Genomic DNA, 16,770 nt, shown 5'->3' on the forward strand with positions numbered 1-16,770 from the left:
CGCGCAAGAGATTCACAATGAACGCTAATCAATCAAACTATTAGTCGTATTTGTTTCTCATACAAACTCACATCTGTGACCTGTGACCCCCCCCTCCCCCAGGTGCCCGCCATCTCCCTGGCCTATGAGGCAGCCGAGAGTGACATCATGAAGCGTCAGCCCAGGAACCCCACCAGGGACAAGCTGGTGAACGAGAGGCTCATCAGCATCGCCTACGGACAAATCGGTGGGTCCCCATTAGCTCCTCTACCTGGTCGGGGCCATAAAGACAGTGCATATGTAGCTGGACATGTTATTATAGCCCACAGCCAGATCGATGGTCAATACTTCCCCATGAAGTCCTTGAGCATTACACTGTGGACAGTATGGTTGATTAGTCTTCGACCACCCTGTGGTAGAATCTGACAGACYGATGAGTGCATCGATGCTTATAGATCCTAAATCTATGGCTAGTGGATYATAGTTCACGGGTCTATATGACAAAGTCAATGGCTTCTYCTTGTGGGATCCGGTAACATCATTTCCAGAGTGAACATGTGTTAACGCTTTGTGTCTGTGTCTGTGTGTGAAGGTATGATCCAGGCTCTGGGAGGTTTCTTCTCCTACTTTGTGATCTTGGCTGAGAATGGCTTCCTACCCTCAATTCTTGTGGGTATCAGGCTCAACTGGGACGACCGCGCTTGCAACGACCTGGAAGACAGTTATGGCCAGCAATGGGTAGGTACACGCTACAATTCCCAGCCAAAATAAGTATTCAAAATATAGCAATACAGTATATTACAAGTATATCTGCAAATTCATTGTTGACACTATTTCACCATATTTGATCAGATTCTATAAATAAATATTCCCTGACCAAGATGGCTGCCCTTTTAGGTACACTGCCGGGATGCCAATGTCCATTCTATCGTTCTATTTCATTCTATGATTCAAATACTGTGTCTCACTCCTTCTCCTCGCTGTGTGTAGACATATGAACAGAGGAAGATCGTGGAGTTCACGTGTCACACAGCCTTCTTCGTCAGTATCGTGGTGGTACAGTGGGCTGATGTCATTGTCTGCAAGACCAGGCGTAACTCTGTCTTCCAGCAGGGCATGAAGTAAGTCTGTCTGTCTGCCTGTCTGTTTCTGTATTTCTTTTCCTGTCTGCCTGTCTTGTTTCTGTCTCTCTTTTCCTGTCTGTCTCTGTCTGTCAGCCTGTCTTGTTTCTGTGTCTCTTTTCCTGTCTGTCTGCCTGTCTGTCTGTTTCTGTATTTATTTTCCTGTCTGTCTGTCTGTCCGTCTGTTTGTTAATATACAGTATGCTTGGTCTCTATGTATATTAGTCTCTCTCACCCTGTTATATTTATTCTCATTCTCATGTCTCTCCTCTGCACTACTCTYCTCTTAGGAACAAGATCCTGATCTTTGGCCTGTTTGAGGAGACAGCTCTGGCTGCCTTCCTATCCTACACCCCAGGCATGGATGTGGCACTCAGGATGTTCCCCCTAAAGTGAGTGGAGTAAACCCTAGAAATATACAGAAATACACATAGACATACTGTATACATACACCTACACAAACAGATAGACATACACCTACACAAACAGATAGACATAGACATACACCTACACAAAAAGATAGACATAGACATACACCTCCAACCAGATAGACATACACCTACACAAACAGATAGACATAACACCTACACAAACAGATAGACATAGACTACACCTACACAAAACAGATAGACATAGACCTACACACAAACAGATAGACATAGACATACACCTACACAAACAGATAGACACATACACCTACACAAACAGATAGACATACACTACACAAACAGATAGACATAGACATAAACCTACAACAAACAGATAGACATACACCTACACAAACATGACATAACATACACTACACAAACAGATAGACATAGACCTAACACAAACAGAATAGACATAGACATACACTACACAAACAGATAGACATACACCTACACAAACGATAGACATACACTCACAAACAGATAGAACATAGACAAAACCTACACAAAAAGATAGACATCACCTCACAAACAGATAGACATAGCATAGCACCTACACAAACAGATAGACATACATCTTAGACAAAACAGATAGACATAGACATACACCTACACAAAACAGATAGACATAGACATACACCTACACAAATAACTAGATGCATTAAACACAGAAGATAGAACATACATCTACACAAACAGATAGACATAGACATGCATCTACACACATATAGCTACACTACACAAACAGATAGACATAGACATACACTACACAACAGATAGAACAATACACCTACACAAACAGATAGACATAGACATACACCTAACCAAACAGATAGACATACATCTCAACAAACAGATAGACATACACCTCCAAACAGATAGACATAACACCTACACAAAACAGATAGACATAGACATACACCTACACAAACAGAAGACATACAGCCTACCACAAACAGAATCGACATAGACAACACATACACAAACAGATAGACATACACCTACACAAACAGAATAGACATACACCTACAACAAGAAAGACATAGACATACATCTACAACAACAGATAGACATACACTACACAAACAGATAGACATACACCTACACAAACAGATCACATAGACATACACCATACACAACAGATAGACATACACCTACACAAAATATAGACATAGACCATACACCTAACACAAACAGATAGACATACACCTACACAAACAGATAGACATAGACATACACTACACAAACAGATAGACATAACACCTACACAAACAGATAGACATACACCTACACAACAGAATAGACATACACCTACACAAACAGATAGACATACACTACACAAACAGATAGACATAGACATACACACACAAACAGATAGACATACACCTACACAAACAGAATAGACATACACCTACACAAAAGATAGACATAACATACCTACACAAACAGATAGACATACACCTACACAAACAGATAGATAGACATAACCTACAAAACAGATAGACATAGAATACACCTACACAAACAGATAGACATACACCTAACACAAACAGATAGACATAGACATACACACTACACAAAAGATAGACAAAGACATACACCTACACAAACAGATAGACATACACCTACACACAAACAGATAGACATAGACATACACTACACAAAACAGATAGACTAGACATACACCTACACAAACAGATAGACCATACATTACAACAAACAGATAGACATAGACATACACCTACACAAACAGATAGACATACATCTACACAAACAGATAGACATACATCTACACAAACAGAAGATAGACAATGCATCTACACAAACAGATAGACATACACCTACACAAACAGTAGACCATAGACATACACCTACACAAACACGATAGACATCCCATACACAAACAGATAGACATAAGACATACACCTACACAACAGATAGACATACATTACACAAACAGATAGACATAGACATACACCTACACAAAAAAGATAGACATAGACATACACCTACATACACAAACAGATAGACATAGCACCTACACAAACAGATAGACTACACCTACACAAACAGATAGACATACACCTACACAAACAGCATAGACATACACCCTACACAAACAGATAGACATACACCTACACAAACAGATAGACATACACCTACACAAACCAAACAGATAGACATAGACATACACCTACACAAACAGATAGACATACACCTACACAAACCAAACAGATAGACATACACCTACACAAACAGATAGACATACACCTACACAAACCAAACAGATAGACATACACATACACACATACCGTACACACACCTACACTGACAACTTGTGGGGTCCTCTTATTGATCTTCTATCGGCCATGCTGTGTGTTTATTAACCTCTGCTCTCTCTCTCTTTCTCTCTCTCCTTCCTTCCTTCCTCCAGGCCCAGCTGGTGGTTCTGTGCGGTCCCCTACAGTGTCCTCATTTTTGTGTATGATGAGATCCGAAAACTGCTCATCCGTAGGAACCCAGGAGGTAAATGGCTGTCTCTTTCTCTACGTATAACATTTAGGCCCAAATCCTAACATGAGATTTGCATTTGAAACTTCACGCAAATCTTTAACTGACACAAAAACAAGAAAACTCTCTAACGCCTCTCTTTCTCTTCCCCTCCCCTCTCCTCCTACAGGTTGGGTGGAAAGGGAGACATACTATTGAGCGATGGAAACCGTCTTTACTCATACCCCTACATTTTCCATTTGTTTCTCCCCCCTTCATTCCATCCCTGGCAAGACACATCTTCAGATGCCCCACCCCGTAAAAGACAACAACCGCTTCAAAGCAATTTTCATCACAACTGCCCCAAAGATTAAAAACAGCAAAGCACCTTTACGACTTTCTACATCAACCCCCCCACCCCCCTCCTCTCCATCTCCTATGATACTCTTTGCATGTGTTCTCTCACTGCTGTGTACATAAACCAATATATCTACCAAACGGCAGCTGCATATTGTGTATGTAGATTTGAATGAGCTATGATCTAAAGGGAGTGTCGACGCTCGGCAAGAAAAGGGCCATACCACTCCTTCCTCCCTTCCCTTTCTCCCCCCCCCCTCTATCTCCACACCTCTGTTCCTCCCCCTCTTCCTCCTCCTGCGACCCTTTGCTTGTCCTCCGATCACACACAGACATACAGATCACGAGCGAGATCCCACAGCTGACACCAATCGAGCCGTCCCCTCTCGCCCTCTCCTTTCTCCAGGAGGAAGAGCGGATGTCTTTCTCACTCCGACCGTTTTCCTTTTTCTTCGACAGTGTTGTTGTTTTTTTTATAATATGGGGTGGGGGTTCAATGGTTTTACTTGTTTTTTTTATTTATATAAAGGGAGGGGGGTGTGTGAGAGCTGCTTTCCCTCATTTAGGCATAACAAAGCACACCCCGCCATGGCGTCCCCAGTCCCCCTTCTGTCTCTCACACCCTCCTCTCCCCTCTACTCCCTGTTTGTCTATGTTTGTGTGCACTGTGTGAACCATTGTCCTTGTTAAATACTACAGTACACCCCCAGTTGGAAAATACAACTCAAATCTTTCTGTGTGTTCTAGGAAAACTATATAATTCTATACCGATTTAAAGAAATAAAAATGACATGTTGAAAATAAAACATCTCAAGATATACATTCAATGAAAAAGAACATCGGCGACATTGTTGAGCGTGTTATGGAAAAAGAGGAAAGATCACTCTGTTTCCTTTTTGTTGTGTGGTTTCCAATCTTTTTTTCGCCAGGTTTTCAGAAAGCCGATGCAAAAATTTAACCCCCCAAAAAAACAACGACAAGGTTGTGTTTTATTATTAAAACATGTGAGACAGAAACTATGGCGTCCATATTCCTACTACCACTTCTGACGTGCCGGTGCAGTGTGGTGTGATTATTTGGTGTGAGATGATGAGTCCATGTTCCTGGAGTCCGGTCCAGTCTAGGTAACACAGTCCAGGTATTGAGTTCTGTGTGAATGTCTGCATTGGAGACCAGCAGAGGAACAGCCACTTCAGGCTGGGTCTTACTCAGAGGGCTGTAGGGGGTTGAGACTACAGAAGACAACAAAAAAACAGTAGTAGAACGTGTATGTGAAAGAAAACGAAACCAACACCAATAAAACATCTCGAACATTTATTACAACCTAGCACTGTCTGTGTGTCTTTCTCTCTCCCTGCCTTCGACTCGCCACACACTCGCCACACTGACACTCAGCTTCCTTTCCCCCTCTTTTCTCATGTCAGTCTGATACTATATGGCTTAAATGCTAAATGTAGGCCTGAATTGGTGAAATGTTGTAGGATAAAACTGATCAGTAATTGATATATTTTGTCTTCACCTGGACAACAGTTGGGGTTGTGTATACACGATGAAATATCTGTAAGAGAATAAGTGATTTACAAGGGATTCTTTAGACCAGCGAGATCTGCTGTATCTAGTGTTTGACGTGTTGTATCTGTAGTGTTGAGGTACATTTTGGCAGAGCGCTAGGATGCCATCTAACGATCAGAATCACATCAGGTTACACTGCAAAATGTACAGCTGATAGAAGACTGTGAGTTGGCAAGAGCCCAGGGTAATGCACCAAACGACCAAATCAAGTAAATATGTTGGCTTTGATGTTAAAACCTAAAAACAGAAGAAAGGCAGTAGTCCATCTTCCCAGACAACTGATATTCCGCATTAGTAAAACAGATTTATACAATTTTCTGCGAGTAAAGAATATCATCAAGTCATCAGCATTTTACATTTCTGAAGCTTTGTTAGTCTTGCCTTGTGTTCGGTACCTACTGGTAACAGGAGTACAGATACAGTATGGGCCAGTTTCCCAGACTGAGATTAAGCTTAATCCTGGACTAAAAAAGCACTTTCGTTCTCCCCAAAACATGTTTAATCGTGGAGTAAGATTAATCTGGGCTAAATAGATGTGTTCAGTGGCAAATATCTGCTATAGATATTAATGTAGGTCAAATAAACCTGTCATGGGGGTATGACAGAGCCTATGCCTGTACCTGCACCTACCGTTTTAATCACACTTCCTCCTCCCTCTGTTCCTCACACATTTAGTGTTTGTCCGTAATGGCATCCTATTCCCTATATAGTGCACTACGGGGAATACAGTAGTTGCCATTTCTGATGCAGCTTTCCACAACAGGGATTGTRGTAGGGTGGGAGAAATGTGAGTAAACGCTTAGCATTGATCGAGATGACGAGGTATGCGTAATGGTAAATGCTATTCACAAAAGGTRTATAAACTGCGTTGATACTCTACATCACCGACACTCGCTCTCTCTCACACAGCCCTCCCCCTAAATTCCCACATGTCCATGCAGTGAGCTCACTGCAGTGTGGCTCCTCTATCTCCCCCTCCGCATAATAGAATATCGATCGCCCGGCTTTGCCGCAGTGTGCAGTACGCCAGTGAGTGAAGTGTGTGTGTGGATGGATGAACCTCCAAGGTCATCTCCATGGCAACCTGTGCATGGGGTTGTCTTGATGAGCAGTGGACAGGGATCATGTATAAAGGGGGGAAAAGGGGAGGTGGTGAGCACTGTGGTATCTGAAGTGTCACAAAGGGAGGGAAGGACAGGGAGGAGGACACGGAAAGGGAAAAGTAGGGGAAACTACATCCTATTGTGTGGCGGCACATCCAGGACACAAAAGGGCCTACAAAGTATTGCAATTTTGGCACATATACTGTATATACAGAATATACACACAACCTTTAATACCCTTTAATGTAATGTTTTAAATCACCACAAATAAATATGTGCAAAAGGGACCCAAATATTTTAGAATTCATGCTTGGACTTGAGTCCTCACACAAACACACTCACAATAGGACGCAACACAATATCTTACAGGTAGGATAGTTTAATSCACTTCCCAATTGACATTAAAAATACAAAAAAATAGCATAAAGATAGCGTGACATGTATGAAATATATTTAAAAAAAATTATATTGACTTTTAAAATGTCAAAGTCATAAAGAAGAGCTAATAAAATATGAAAAGTTACCCAACAACACTGCACCACATGCCTGCATACACCTAAAAGTATGATTTAAACATAATGCTTAAATCACCATTAGGTATCTGGAATATCCACTAAGCATTGCTTTAAAGTAAATGCAATATGTCCAAAAGAACCATTACTTCTAGTTGGATAAATACATTGTAAAGCTGCAAATGGCACTTCTTCCCCAGTCAGAGAAGCGTTGGCGATTTGATACCACTTGCCTCATGCGGTTTTTCATGTGCTCACTGCGGACTTACTCAACATCAGCTATATAGGATAAAAAAAACWATCTGAATTATTACTGTGGCGATGTTAAAGCTCTTTGTAACATGTCAGGTCTTGAGTTGACCGAGTGACATTTTGTATTATTAGATATCCACAAGGTAACATTAAACAGAAGGTACAGAGGCATTAAACAAAGGGCTGACACTGATACTCCACAGGAAGAAAGGTGTATTAAACACAAATGAGAAGTATCAGTCACATTTGGAAAAGACATACAGTATGAAGTATGTGCTGAGGTATATGAACATCTCAGTCACTCTATGTGTATGACAGTCAATCCATATATTTGTCTAAATTTAGTATTATTATGGTTTTAAAGAGTTGTAGAGGGTCAGTAACAGCAAATCACTTCAGAGGCAAGAGAAGGTGCATTCTGTGTTATATTATGAAAGGTCAAAGGTGAGTGTTGAGGGTTCACACAGAGAAAGATAGAGGCCTCTAGTGGCCAAAAGGCTGCTTTAGCATGGGCAGCACCATTGAGGCCTTCCAACATGCTTCTGCCATTTTAAAGTAGTCACCCATGTGGGGATTCCCTATGGGTTGTAGCCTCAATGGCGCTGCCAATGCTGTCACAGATGCTAGAATGGCACAGATATAAAGATTCCACTATCGCTATGCCTTCACACAGGCTCCATGAAGAGCTCCTCCATTTCCGATCCTCCCTCCAGCTCTCGGAAGGCAGCGTGAGAGCCAATCACRAACATCGTCGCACCTGAGTGAGATGAGAGACAGTCAATCAAAWGGAAGAGATAGGAGAGGCTGGGGGAAAAGGAGAGTAAAAGCCTAGGTCATACATTTAGGGCTCCATTTTGAGAAACCAAACACAACGGTTAATCTTAGCACTATATCGCTATCATTTGACAATTTTCATGGCGGGGATTAAAGGACGCAAATCCTATTGGTGTCGTAAAAAGTAATATCCATGCCTCAATTGTCTCAAGGCTCAAAAATCCTTCTTTAACCTATCTACGCTGATTGAAGTGGATTTAACGAATGAGGTATCATAGCCTTCACCTGGATTCCCCTGATCAGTCCAAGTCATGGAGAGAGCAGCTGTTCCTAATGTTTTGTATACTCAGTGTATACGCACAACTTTGGATATCACCCCCATCTCAAAGTCGAATGGTTTTGACCGTTTGGAAGTTATTAAGTGAGCTTCTTTTCTCTGCCGTGTGCCTCGCAAAAGTGATTCCTCGTGATGAAATGATCAACTTTACCCTATATAATGTAAAAAAAAAAAAAATGACCATATACACTGACCGTTTAAAACACAACTACCGAAACTATTGCTGATGGTGAACGTGAACAATCAAAGTCAAATCTGTTGTAAGCTCCGTTCAGCAGGTAAAGTTAAAGGTAAAGTTGCGTCTCCGGTAGCTTACTTTTATTCCGGCAAAACACAATTTTCAACAGCGCAAAGATAACAATCTAGCAACTTACAGAGGTTGTCACGCAACTGATATAAAGCCTAATATCGTGCAAGCCATTTTAGCATTTGAATACTGAAGATGCCCGCAGATGAGCAAGATCAGGGACAGGCCGCCTACCTCCCGTTGGTCAGCAAACAAAGCTGGGCACGGTGCGCAGTTTGACTAGGCTACTGATAATTCTTGGGCTTGTTGGCATGCAAAATTACTTGTAAATCAATGACTGTCAACCACAGGAGGTTGGTGGCACCTTAATTGGGGAGGACGGGTTCATGGTGACGACTGGAGCGGAATGGTATCAAATACATCAAACACGTGGTGTCCATGTGTTTGATGCCATTCCATTTGCTCCGTTGCAGCCATTATTATGAGCCGTCCTCCCCTCAGCAGCCTCCACTGCTGTCAAAACAGTTACATGCTTAGTCCGACAATGAAGGAGAGGATGTGTCCTTTGTCACAAAATATGAGGTACCTTCAATAGGTAAAAAGTTTGTAATATGAGCAAAACATGTGAGTGACTCTGCAATTCGTAAAGTGGATTGATTTTGTTACTGGTGTAAGCTACATTTGGATCGGTTTGGGCTTCCATGCAAATCCGTGAATGTTACATCCCTAATAATTTGTCTCCTTCAAAGAAAGATTCATTTGAAATACATTCCATACTGCATATCTAGAACTAAGGTCTACAGTTATTCCAGGTTTGATGTGTACAGTAAAGAGTGAGATGGGGTTGTAACTTACCCAGGACCCAAAACACTGCAGCTCCTGCACCAGCCAACCAGAACACAGGGAAAGAGACCGCCCCAGCCAGACTCAATTGGTGAGGTCCGGTCACCTCTTTTCCTGTGGGCAAAATAAAATCACTAGTCACCCTACACCCAAATGATGGATTGATTTCAGTGCCAACAGAAATTATATTTAAATTCCATAAATGTTGAATTTGTATTAGGATACTGAATTTGAATTTGAGATTTTTCAAGTTGTAATTTGTTTATTTTAAACTGAATTGAATAAACATTGCATTCGGTTTTAAAATTATGTTTCAATTTAATTGAATATTGAAATTCAATATTTAAATATTAAGTTTCAATATGGTAGATATTGCATTCATTGTCTGTATATCTCTGTGGTAAACAGAAGCCATTGTGGCATGTTGAATTTATTTCCTTCCTATGAATTTGGCACTAGCGTTTGAACCATTTTGGCTATAAGCTATTATGATCCTATTCCTGAAAGCTTCGACTCTGGAACATGGACCTATGGGGGAAAAAAGTTMAACAGCAGGTTGAAACTGAGTGTAAAAGATGGTCGTTGTGGATGTTTCAAAGACAAACACAACAAAATGGACAGCGCTTTCTAAAGTGATAATTMATTCAAAACACCCATATGCATATTAGAGCTTATGCATAGGCTTATGAGCCCAAACCCGTAAAAATAGAAATAATTTTTTTAAATTACAATTATGATTGTGCCTTATACAATACATAGCCTACCGCATGTTACACATGGCTGAAAAACATAAAACAAAACTGATTTAAGATGCCTTTGGTACATAATTGGTCTAGCCTTTGAGTGTGGACTGTAATAGTATGCATACTGGATGGACTGGTTACCTTATGCTACGCTCCAAATGTTTTATCCATGAGTCTGGGAGAGAACGTATAGCCCTAGGCGATGATGTTGGTTCATTGACTGTGCAGGGCGGCATACAGGTAGACTGCAATTATAGTGAATTTGTATTGGATTTTGAATAGCCTAGTAATAGGAATTTATTCATAAAACATTACCTTTAGCTACAKAATATCTCACCACCATGCGTTTCCGTCTCCTCCTCTCTCTCCTTTATTTATTGAGCGTTTAGAGGAGCTGTCAATAGTTTAGTGAAATATAGGTTTCATTGCGAAAACATGTTATTACCGATGTTCCCAAACAGATTCCACTTGGTTTCCCAAATTAAGCACTGGGTAGCTGCAGTAACAAGGTTGGAGAGCCCATGACACACAGAGTTCGGGAGGAACATCATCTGTTGCGCAAGGAGAGCATGCTTCTCAAAACAGTGGTTGACGYGTAAAAGCTGTTCTTATATATATTTCTCAGCAGTTCCTATTAAGCACAGCTCCGCTATAAAACCGAAGAAGCCTACCAGGCATCATTGAAAAACGGACCGTCTGAAAAGCGCGCAGCCTCCATTCGCTATTCGAGTGTATACATATTACATGTTTTTTTGCCCCTACCCATTTGATAAATGTGCCATTCTAAATCTAAATGTTAAATATTAGTAAAGACAAGATTAAATCGAGAATAGACTGATGGGTGAAAATATGATCGCTTGATGAGAGAACAGCTGTGCAGCCTAAGGCAAGGAACAGAGCACAAGCCTTCTTTGCGACTTTCTCGAAACATCAATAGCCTGTAGTCGCATCATGCAGCCCATATGCGTTTTGATTTCTAAGACATTCCAAGGTTTGTATCGGTCACAACTAAAGTTGCCAAATAACTCTAAACATAGCGCGTATAGGACCTTTTTCAAAGGTTCACGCACTCGCTCCGGAATGGGAAAAATAGCCTGTCTATTTTATTCAGCTAAGTTCAACTATATTCTTCTTTCTATGGCATGGAGCATGGCCAGATGACATACAGTAGACCAACTCATATTCTGTTCAGAAGAAGAAACCTGTTATATTGTTTCTTAAGACCTGACTGAAATAAATCATGGATTTATTGTGAGGGTGTATATTAAAATAGATTTATTTGACTTTAAAATGTAGATGTTCCAAAGGCGCACCTCAGCGGCTTGTATGCATGGAGGCCTGGAGATGCTCAACATGTTTCTGTCCATTAACGGTCAGTTACATTGAGACCGGCAGTCTTTTGCATGACAACAGGCTGACAATACATTTAATTACATTTTTACTGAAAATAGATTATCATATATTTTAGCTAATAGTGGCACTCTAACATGCGCAAATTGAATGTTATGATGGACATGRCTTTGTATAACCAAAACATACACAGCTCAACAAACTAAATGTGCCGGTCCTGTGTGACTCAAATGAACGAAACGAGTCGAGAGTTGTCTGAGAGTTGCATTGTCTGGCACACAGGAGACCTGGGTTAGAACCCCATCAGTCAAACAAGCACGTCTTCAGGTCTCAGACAAGGTTGCGCATCACATGCATGGATCACCAAACCACCTCTGTTGCACTCTCATTAAATAGGCTGCACAGATCTATMTGCTTCTGTTTGCCACTGAACGTGTTGTTGTTGCGCAGTAGGCCTGATTTTGAACCCAGTTACAATGCATTCAGAAAGTATTCAGACCCTTTGACTTTTTACACATTTTGTTACGTTATAGCCTTATTCTGAAATATTGTTTTATGTTCCTGATCAATCTACACACAATACCCCAAAATGACAAAGCAAAAACTGTTTTCATAAAAAATAAAAACTGAAATAAGAATTCAGACCCTTTACTCAGTACTCTGTTGAAGCACCTTTGGCAGTGATTACAGTCTCGAGTCTTCTTGCTACAAGCTTGGAGTTTCTCCCATTCTCATCTGCAGATACATTCTCTCCAGAGATGTTCGATCGGGTTCAAGTCCGGGCCCTGGCCGGGTCACTCAAGGACATTCAGAGACTTGTCCCGAAGCCTTTCCGGCATTTTCTTGGCTGTGTGCTTAGGGTCGTTGAACTCTGGAGCTCTGTCATAGTGACCATCGGGTTCTTGGTCACCTCCCTGGTCAAGGCCCTTCTCCCCCGATAGCTCAGTTTGGCTGGGCTGCCAGCTCTAGGAAGAGTCTTGGTGGCTCCAAACTTCTTCCATTTAAGAATGTGAGAGGCCACTGTGTTCTTGGGGACCTTCAATGCTGCAGAAGTTTTGTGGTACCCTTCCCCAGATCTGTGCCTTCGACCTCATGGCTTGTTTTTTTCCTCTGACATGCATTGTCAACTGTGGGACCTTATAGAGACCGGTGTGTGCCTTTCCAAATCATGTCCAATCAATTGAATTCACCACAGGTGGACTCCAATCAATTTTAAAAACATCAAGGATTATAAATGGAAACAGGATGCACCTGAGCTCAATTTAGTCTCATAGCAAAGTGTCTGAATACTTATGTAAATAAAGTCTCTGGCTTATTTTGAATAAATTAGCAAAAATGTCTAAAAACCTGTTTTCGCTTTGTCATTTTGGGGTATTGTGTGTAGATGGGGGGGGGGGGGGGGGTGGGAATTCTACCATTTTAGAATAAGGCTGTAATGTAACAAAATGTGGAAAAGGTCGAGGGGTCTGAATACTTTCCAAATGCACTGTATATTGGTGCTGTGATCTCTCAGTATGAGGTCAAAGTGGGGTTCAATGTAAACTGGGTGGTTCGATGAACTAGGCTCTTTTGATGAGTAACCTTGCTGGAGACTTGAAGACATGATAGCTTCCTATGGGCTTTTAGCTAACAGTCGTGTTACATGCAGGAGGCCTGGTTCGAACCCAGTCAGTCACAACAGCAAGATTAAATAGGGAGTGGAAAAGCTTTCCTTGGAAGGGCTTTAACCAGGCTATTCAACTATATTCTTATGGGGGTCAAATTTTTGTGACATTCCCTTCTAACGTGTCCTGCACACGGCATCATAGAGGGAAACAGAAGGCACGTCCATGTTTCAGAGAGCCTAACCTTTCAGGAATGGGGTCATAATAGGTTACAGCTAAAACGGTTCATATGCTAGAACCAAATTCATAGGAAGAAAATCAATTCAACATGCCACATTGGCTTCAGAAACCGCCAGAAGCTTCCGTTACCACAGAGAGCATTTGATTCTTTCCTCTACCTTTCCTGGCTGGCAAAGTACCAGGATGTTGGTCTCTGGTTTTGAATCTGAATTTAGACAACTGAATTTGAAAACTGAATCTGAATGCATCTAAGAAGTTGAATATATGAAACTTTGATCAACTTGATAGTTTGTAAACTAGATACATAGACAATGAATGCAATATCTGCCACATTGAAATTGAATATATAAATATTGAATTTGAAGGTTCAATTAAATAAAACAATGCAATATTCATTCAAWTCTGTGTCAAATCATGAAATACAAGAATTCAATTATTACATTTGTGCATTACATATTCAAAAATATTACATTCAAACTCAATATCCTAATACAAATGCAAAATTATGGAATTCAAATACAATCTCTGTTGGCACTGAAATTGCTCCATATCAATCATCTCACAGATCATGACTGCTTTACTCACCAAAGACGACCAGTTTGGACTCCAGGGACTTGAGGTGGATGATGTAGAAGGCACCAACAAACACTGCCAAAGCAATCAACAGCATGGGAGAGCTGATACTGAGGTAACAAGGGGGAGATTGGAAAAGGGAAAGAGTTATTCTTTGATAATCACAGATTCTCAATAAACTCAATCCTGCATAGATCTCGGCCTATTCGAACCACTCAGATTTTGAAAATAAAATAGGCTGCTGGCAGCAGTCTGTCTAGATGCAATATGTAATTACTGTGTTTTTATATTCACTGAATACCACAGTGTCCTTAAACTCCTGTCCCGCAGCTCTTACATGCAGTAGAGGATAAGGCCGAGGAAGATGAAGATGTAGTTGCTGTTGTAGGTGTCAAAGTTGCGCACCACCCTCTGGCACAGTTCACCAAAGTTGCGGGGCTTGGTGAACTTCCTATGATCCACGAAGCCAGCCCAGGGACGGATTGACGCGCGGCGACGATCAAACCACTCCTTGGCCACAGTGGCCGAGAGGCCTTTGGGCAGCCACAGCCTGTGAGGCAAGGCAGAAAGCCAGGGTGGTAAACTAAACAGGAGGTATAGGGAGATGGAATAATTTTATAGCATCAATTCAAGAGGCTGATGGTGGATAGAATGAACAACAACACATCATAGCCAGGAATAATACAAGGAAAGGACAAACTGACCCATCTAGTTCCTTTAGTGGTAGGCTAGATTAAGAAAAATATGAGACAAATTCAGATCACAATTGTCCTACAGACACAATAATAGCCACAGAAGAATGACTACACATGAGGACAGTAAATAAAATGTATTTGGACCGGAACCCRTCACCAACCATGATCCCAGAGAGATGCATTGTGCTACAACTCATCAAATTGATTCAGGTGTGTTAGTGCTGGGCTGGAACAAAAGCCTGCACACCCTGTAGCTCTCCAGGACGAGGTTTACAGACCGCTGGCACCAGAGCAGGGCTCTCCAAACCTGTTCCTGGAGAGCCGTCCTGTAGGTTCACTCCAACCCTAATCTAGCTCACCTGATTCTAATATTTAGCTGGTTGACAAGCTGAATCAGGTTAGTTACAACTGGGGTTTGAGCAAAAACATGCAGGGGGGTAGCTCTCCAGGAACAGGATTGGCAAGCCATGTACTAGACAGATTAACTAACAGATAGAGACAGAGCTGGAAAAACAACAGCACACACTTTCCCATGACACCTCCGGATCCAGCAGCGTCGGCTGGCTCAGCACTGAAGAGATCCCCTGCCTTGGAGTCCATGTCTACAAGGCAGTTCTCACCCTTTGGGACACCAGATTTCATTAGAGTAACTGATGCCGATGTGGGAAAGATGTAGGCTAAAATACTAGATGGCAGTGACAGAAAATAGACATAAAAGGGTTAATGGCACTGTTTCACAAGTGATAACAAATCCTCTCACACAATGCAAAACTACGCTTTCAATTGTTGTAACCAATGAATAATGTACAGTGAAAAACCTAGAGACTGTAGGGAGAGTCTGGGGTTATGGAAAGGAAAATGTTTGTCATCATTGMTGGGCTTGCCCACAGACAGTTCAATTGCCACATCGTTTAGCTAGCTAACGTTAGTTAGAATATAAATAACCGAATCACAGAAACTAGCTAACACACACGTTTTTTACTGTCATTACTCGAAACCTTGAATATYTCCCTTTTTTACATTTTTTTTAATACTAAATAACGATTCCTGTCGAAGAAGCCTTTAACAACAGCCACATCACCATTCCTTCATGTCAATTATTGCTACGTTTAGCCACTATTCTATCATTGCATATGAAAACGAATAGCTTTTGCTACATATAAAATAGTTACATAAATCATATTTTTGAAGGCATACTCACAGTAGTTGAAAATGTTTACTGCTGTGCTCAGAAATACAAAAAAACACAAAAATGTACTTCTGCTGTACTGTTGCTCAGCGGATGTGCCGTGGGACGAAATTGAACGGGATTGAAATTTAACTTCCGGTAAAAAAAAAAGTTTATGAATTTCAAATTAAAAGTCAAAAATAGGATAGAATACTTTTAAATGTAAACTTGATCAAGACCATGTCTTTTTATTCATTTATTACTGGAAAAATATTATCCATTTAACTGGAGTAGCTATTTATGAATTAAGAGTTATCAATGAACATTATGTAACAGGAATGTCCAGGTGAACAAAAAGGAGAGCAGTCGTTGATGAAGTCAA

The 16,770-nt window shown here is 41.0% G+C and overlaps 2 protein-coding genes across 7 annotated transcripts in view; one reads left to right on the forward strand and one right to left on the reverse strand.

Annotated features, from left to right (window-relative positions):
* LOC111965219 (sodium/potassium-transporting ATPase subunit alpha-3-like) overlaps positions 1 to 4,632 on the forward strand; it is a 26,678-nt gene extending 22,046 nt beyond the window's left edge. Inside the window, 6 exon segments of the mRNA XM_070444040.1 lie at positions 103 to 226; positions 572 to 717; positions 970 to 1,100; positions 1,391 to 1,492; positions 3,963 to 4,054; positions 4,209 to 4,632. Coding sequence (XP_070300141.1) covers positions 103 to 226; positions 572 to 717; positions 970 to 1,100; positions 1,391 to 1,492; positions 3,963 to 4,054; positions 4,209 to 4,237 — 624 coding nt within the window. The 3' untranslated portion in view covers positions 4,238 to 4,632.
* A 2,781-nt stretch (positions 4,633 to 7,413) lies between these two features.
* On the reverse strand, positions 7,414 to 16,527 carry LOC111965220 (prenylated Rab acceptor protein 1). Of its 6 annotated transcripts, none has more exons than XM_023989271.2 (7): positions 16,422 to 16,527; positions 15,747 to 15,841; positions 15,230 to 15,253; positions 14,863 to 15,108; positions 14,538 to 14,635; positions 10,028 to 10,129; positions 7,414 to 8,571 (listed from the first exon to the last, which is right to left on the reverse strand). In XM_023989271.2, the coding sequence occupies exons 2-7, from the start codon at positions 15,818 to 15,820 to the stop codon at positions 8,480 to 8,482; spliced, it is 636 nt and encodes a 211-aa protein (XP_023845039.1). In that variant the 5' UTR covers positions 15,821 to 15,841; positions 16,422 to 16,527; the 3' UTR covers positions 7,414 to 8,479. The 6 variants fall into 6 exon arrangements, with proteins under 6 accessions (XP_023845039.1, XP_023845035.1, XP_023845037.1 ...); XM_023989267.2 differs by having other exon boundaries at positions 15,747 to 15,897; positions 16,422 to 16,521; XM_023989269.2 differs by having other exon boundaries at positions 14,863 to 15,075; positions 15,747 to 15,905; positions 16,422 to 16,521.
* Positions 16,528 to 16,770: the final 243 nt, after the last annotated feature.

This window comes from Salvelinus sp. IW2-2015, linkage group LG6.1 (assembly GCF_002910315.2).
Source record: "Salvelinus sp. IW2-2015 linkage group LG6.1, ASM291031v2, whole genome shotgun sequence".
NCBI classification, from domain to species: Eukaryota; Metazoa; Chordata; class Actinopteri; order Salmoniformes; family Salmonidae; genus Salvelinus; species Salvelinus sp. IW2-2015.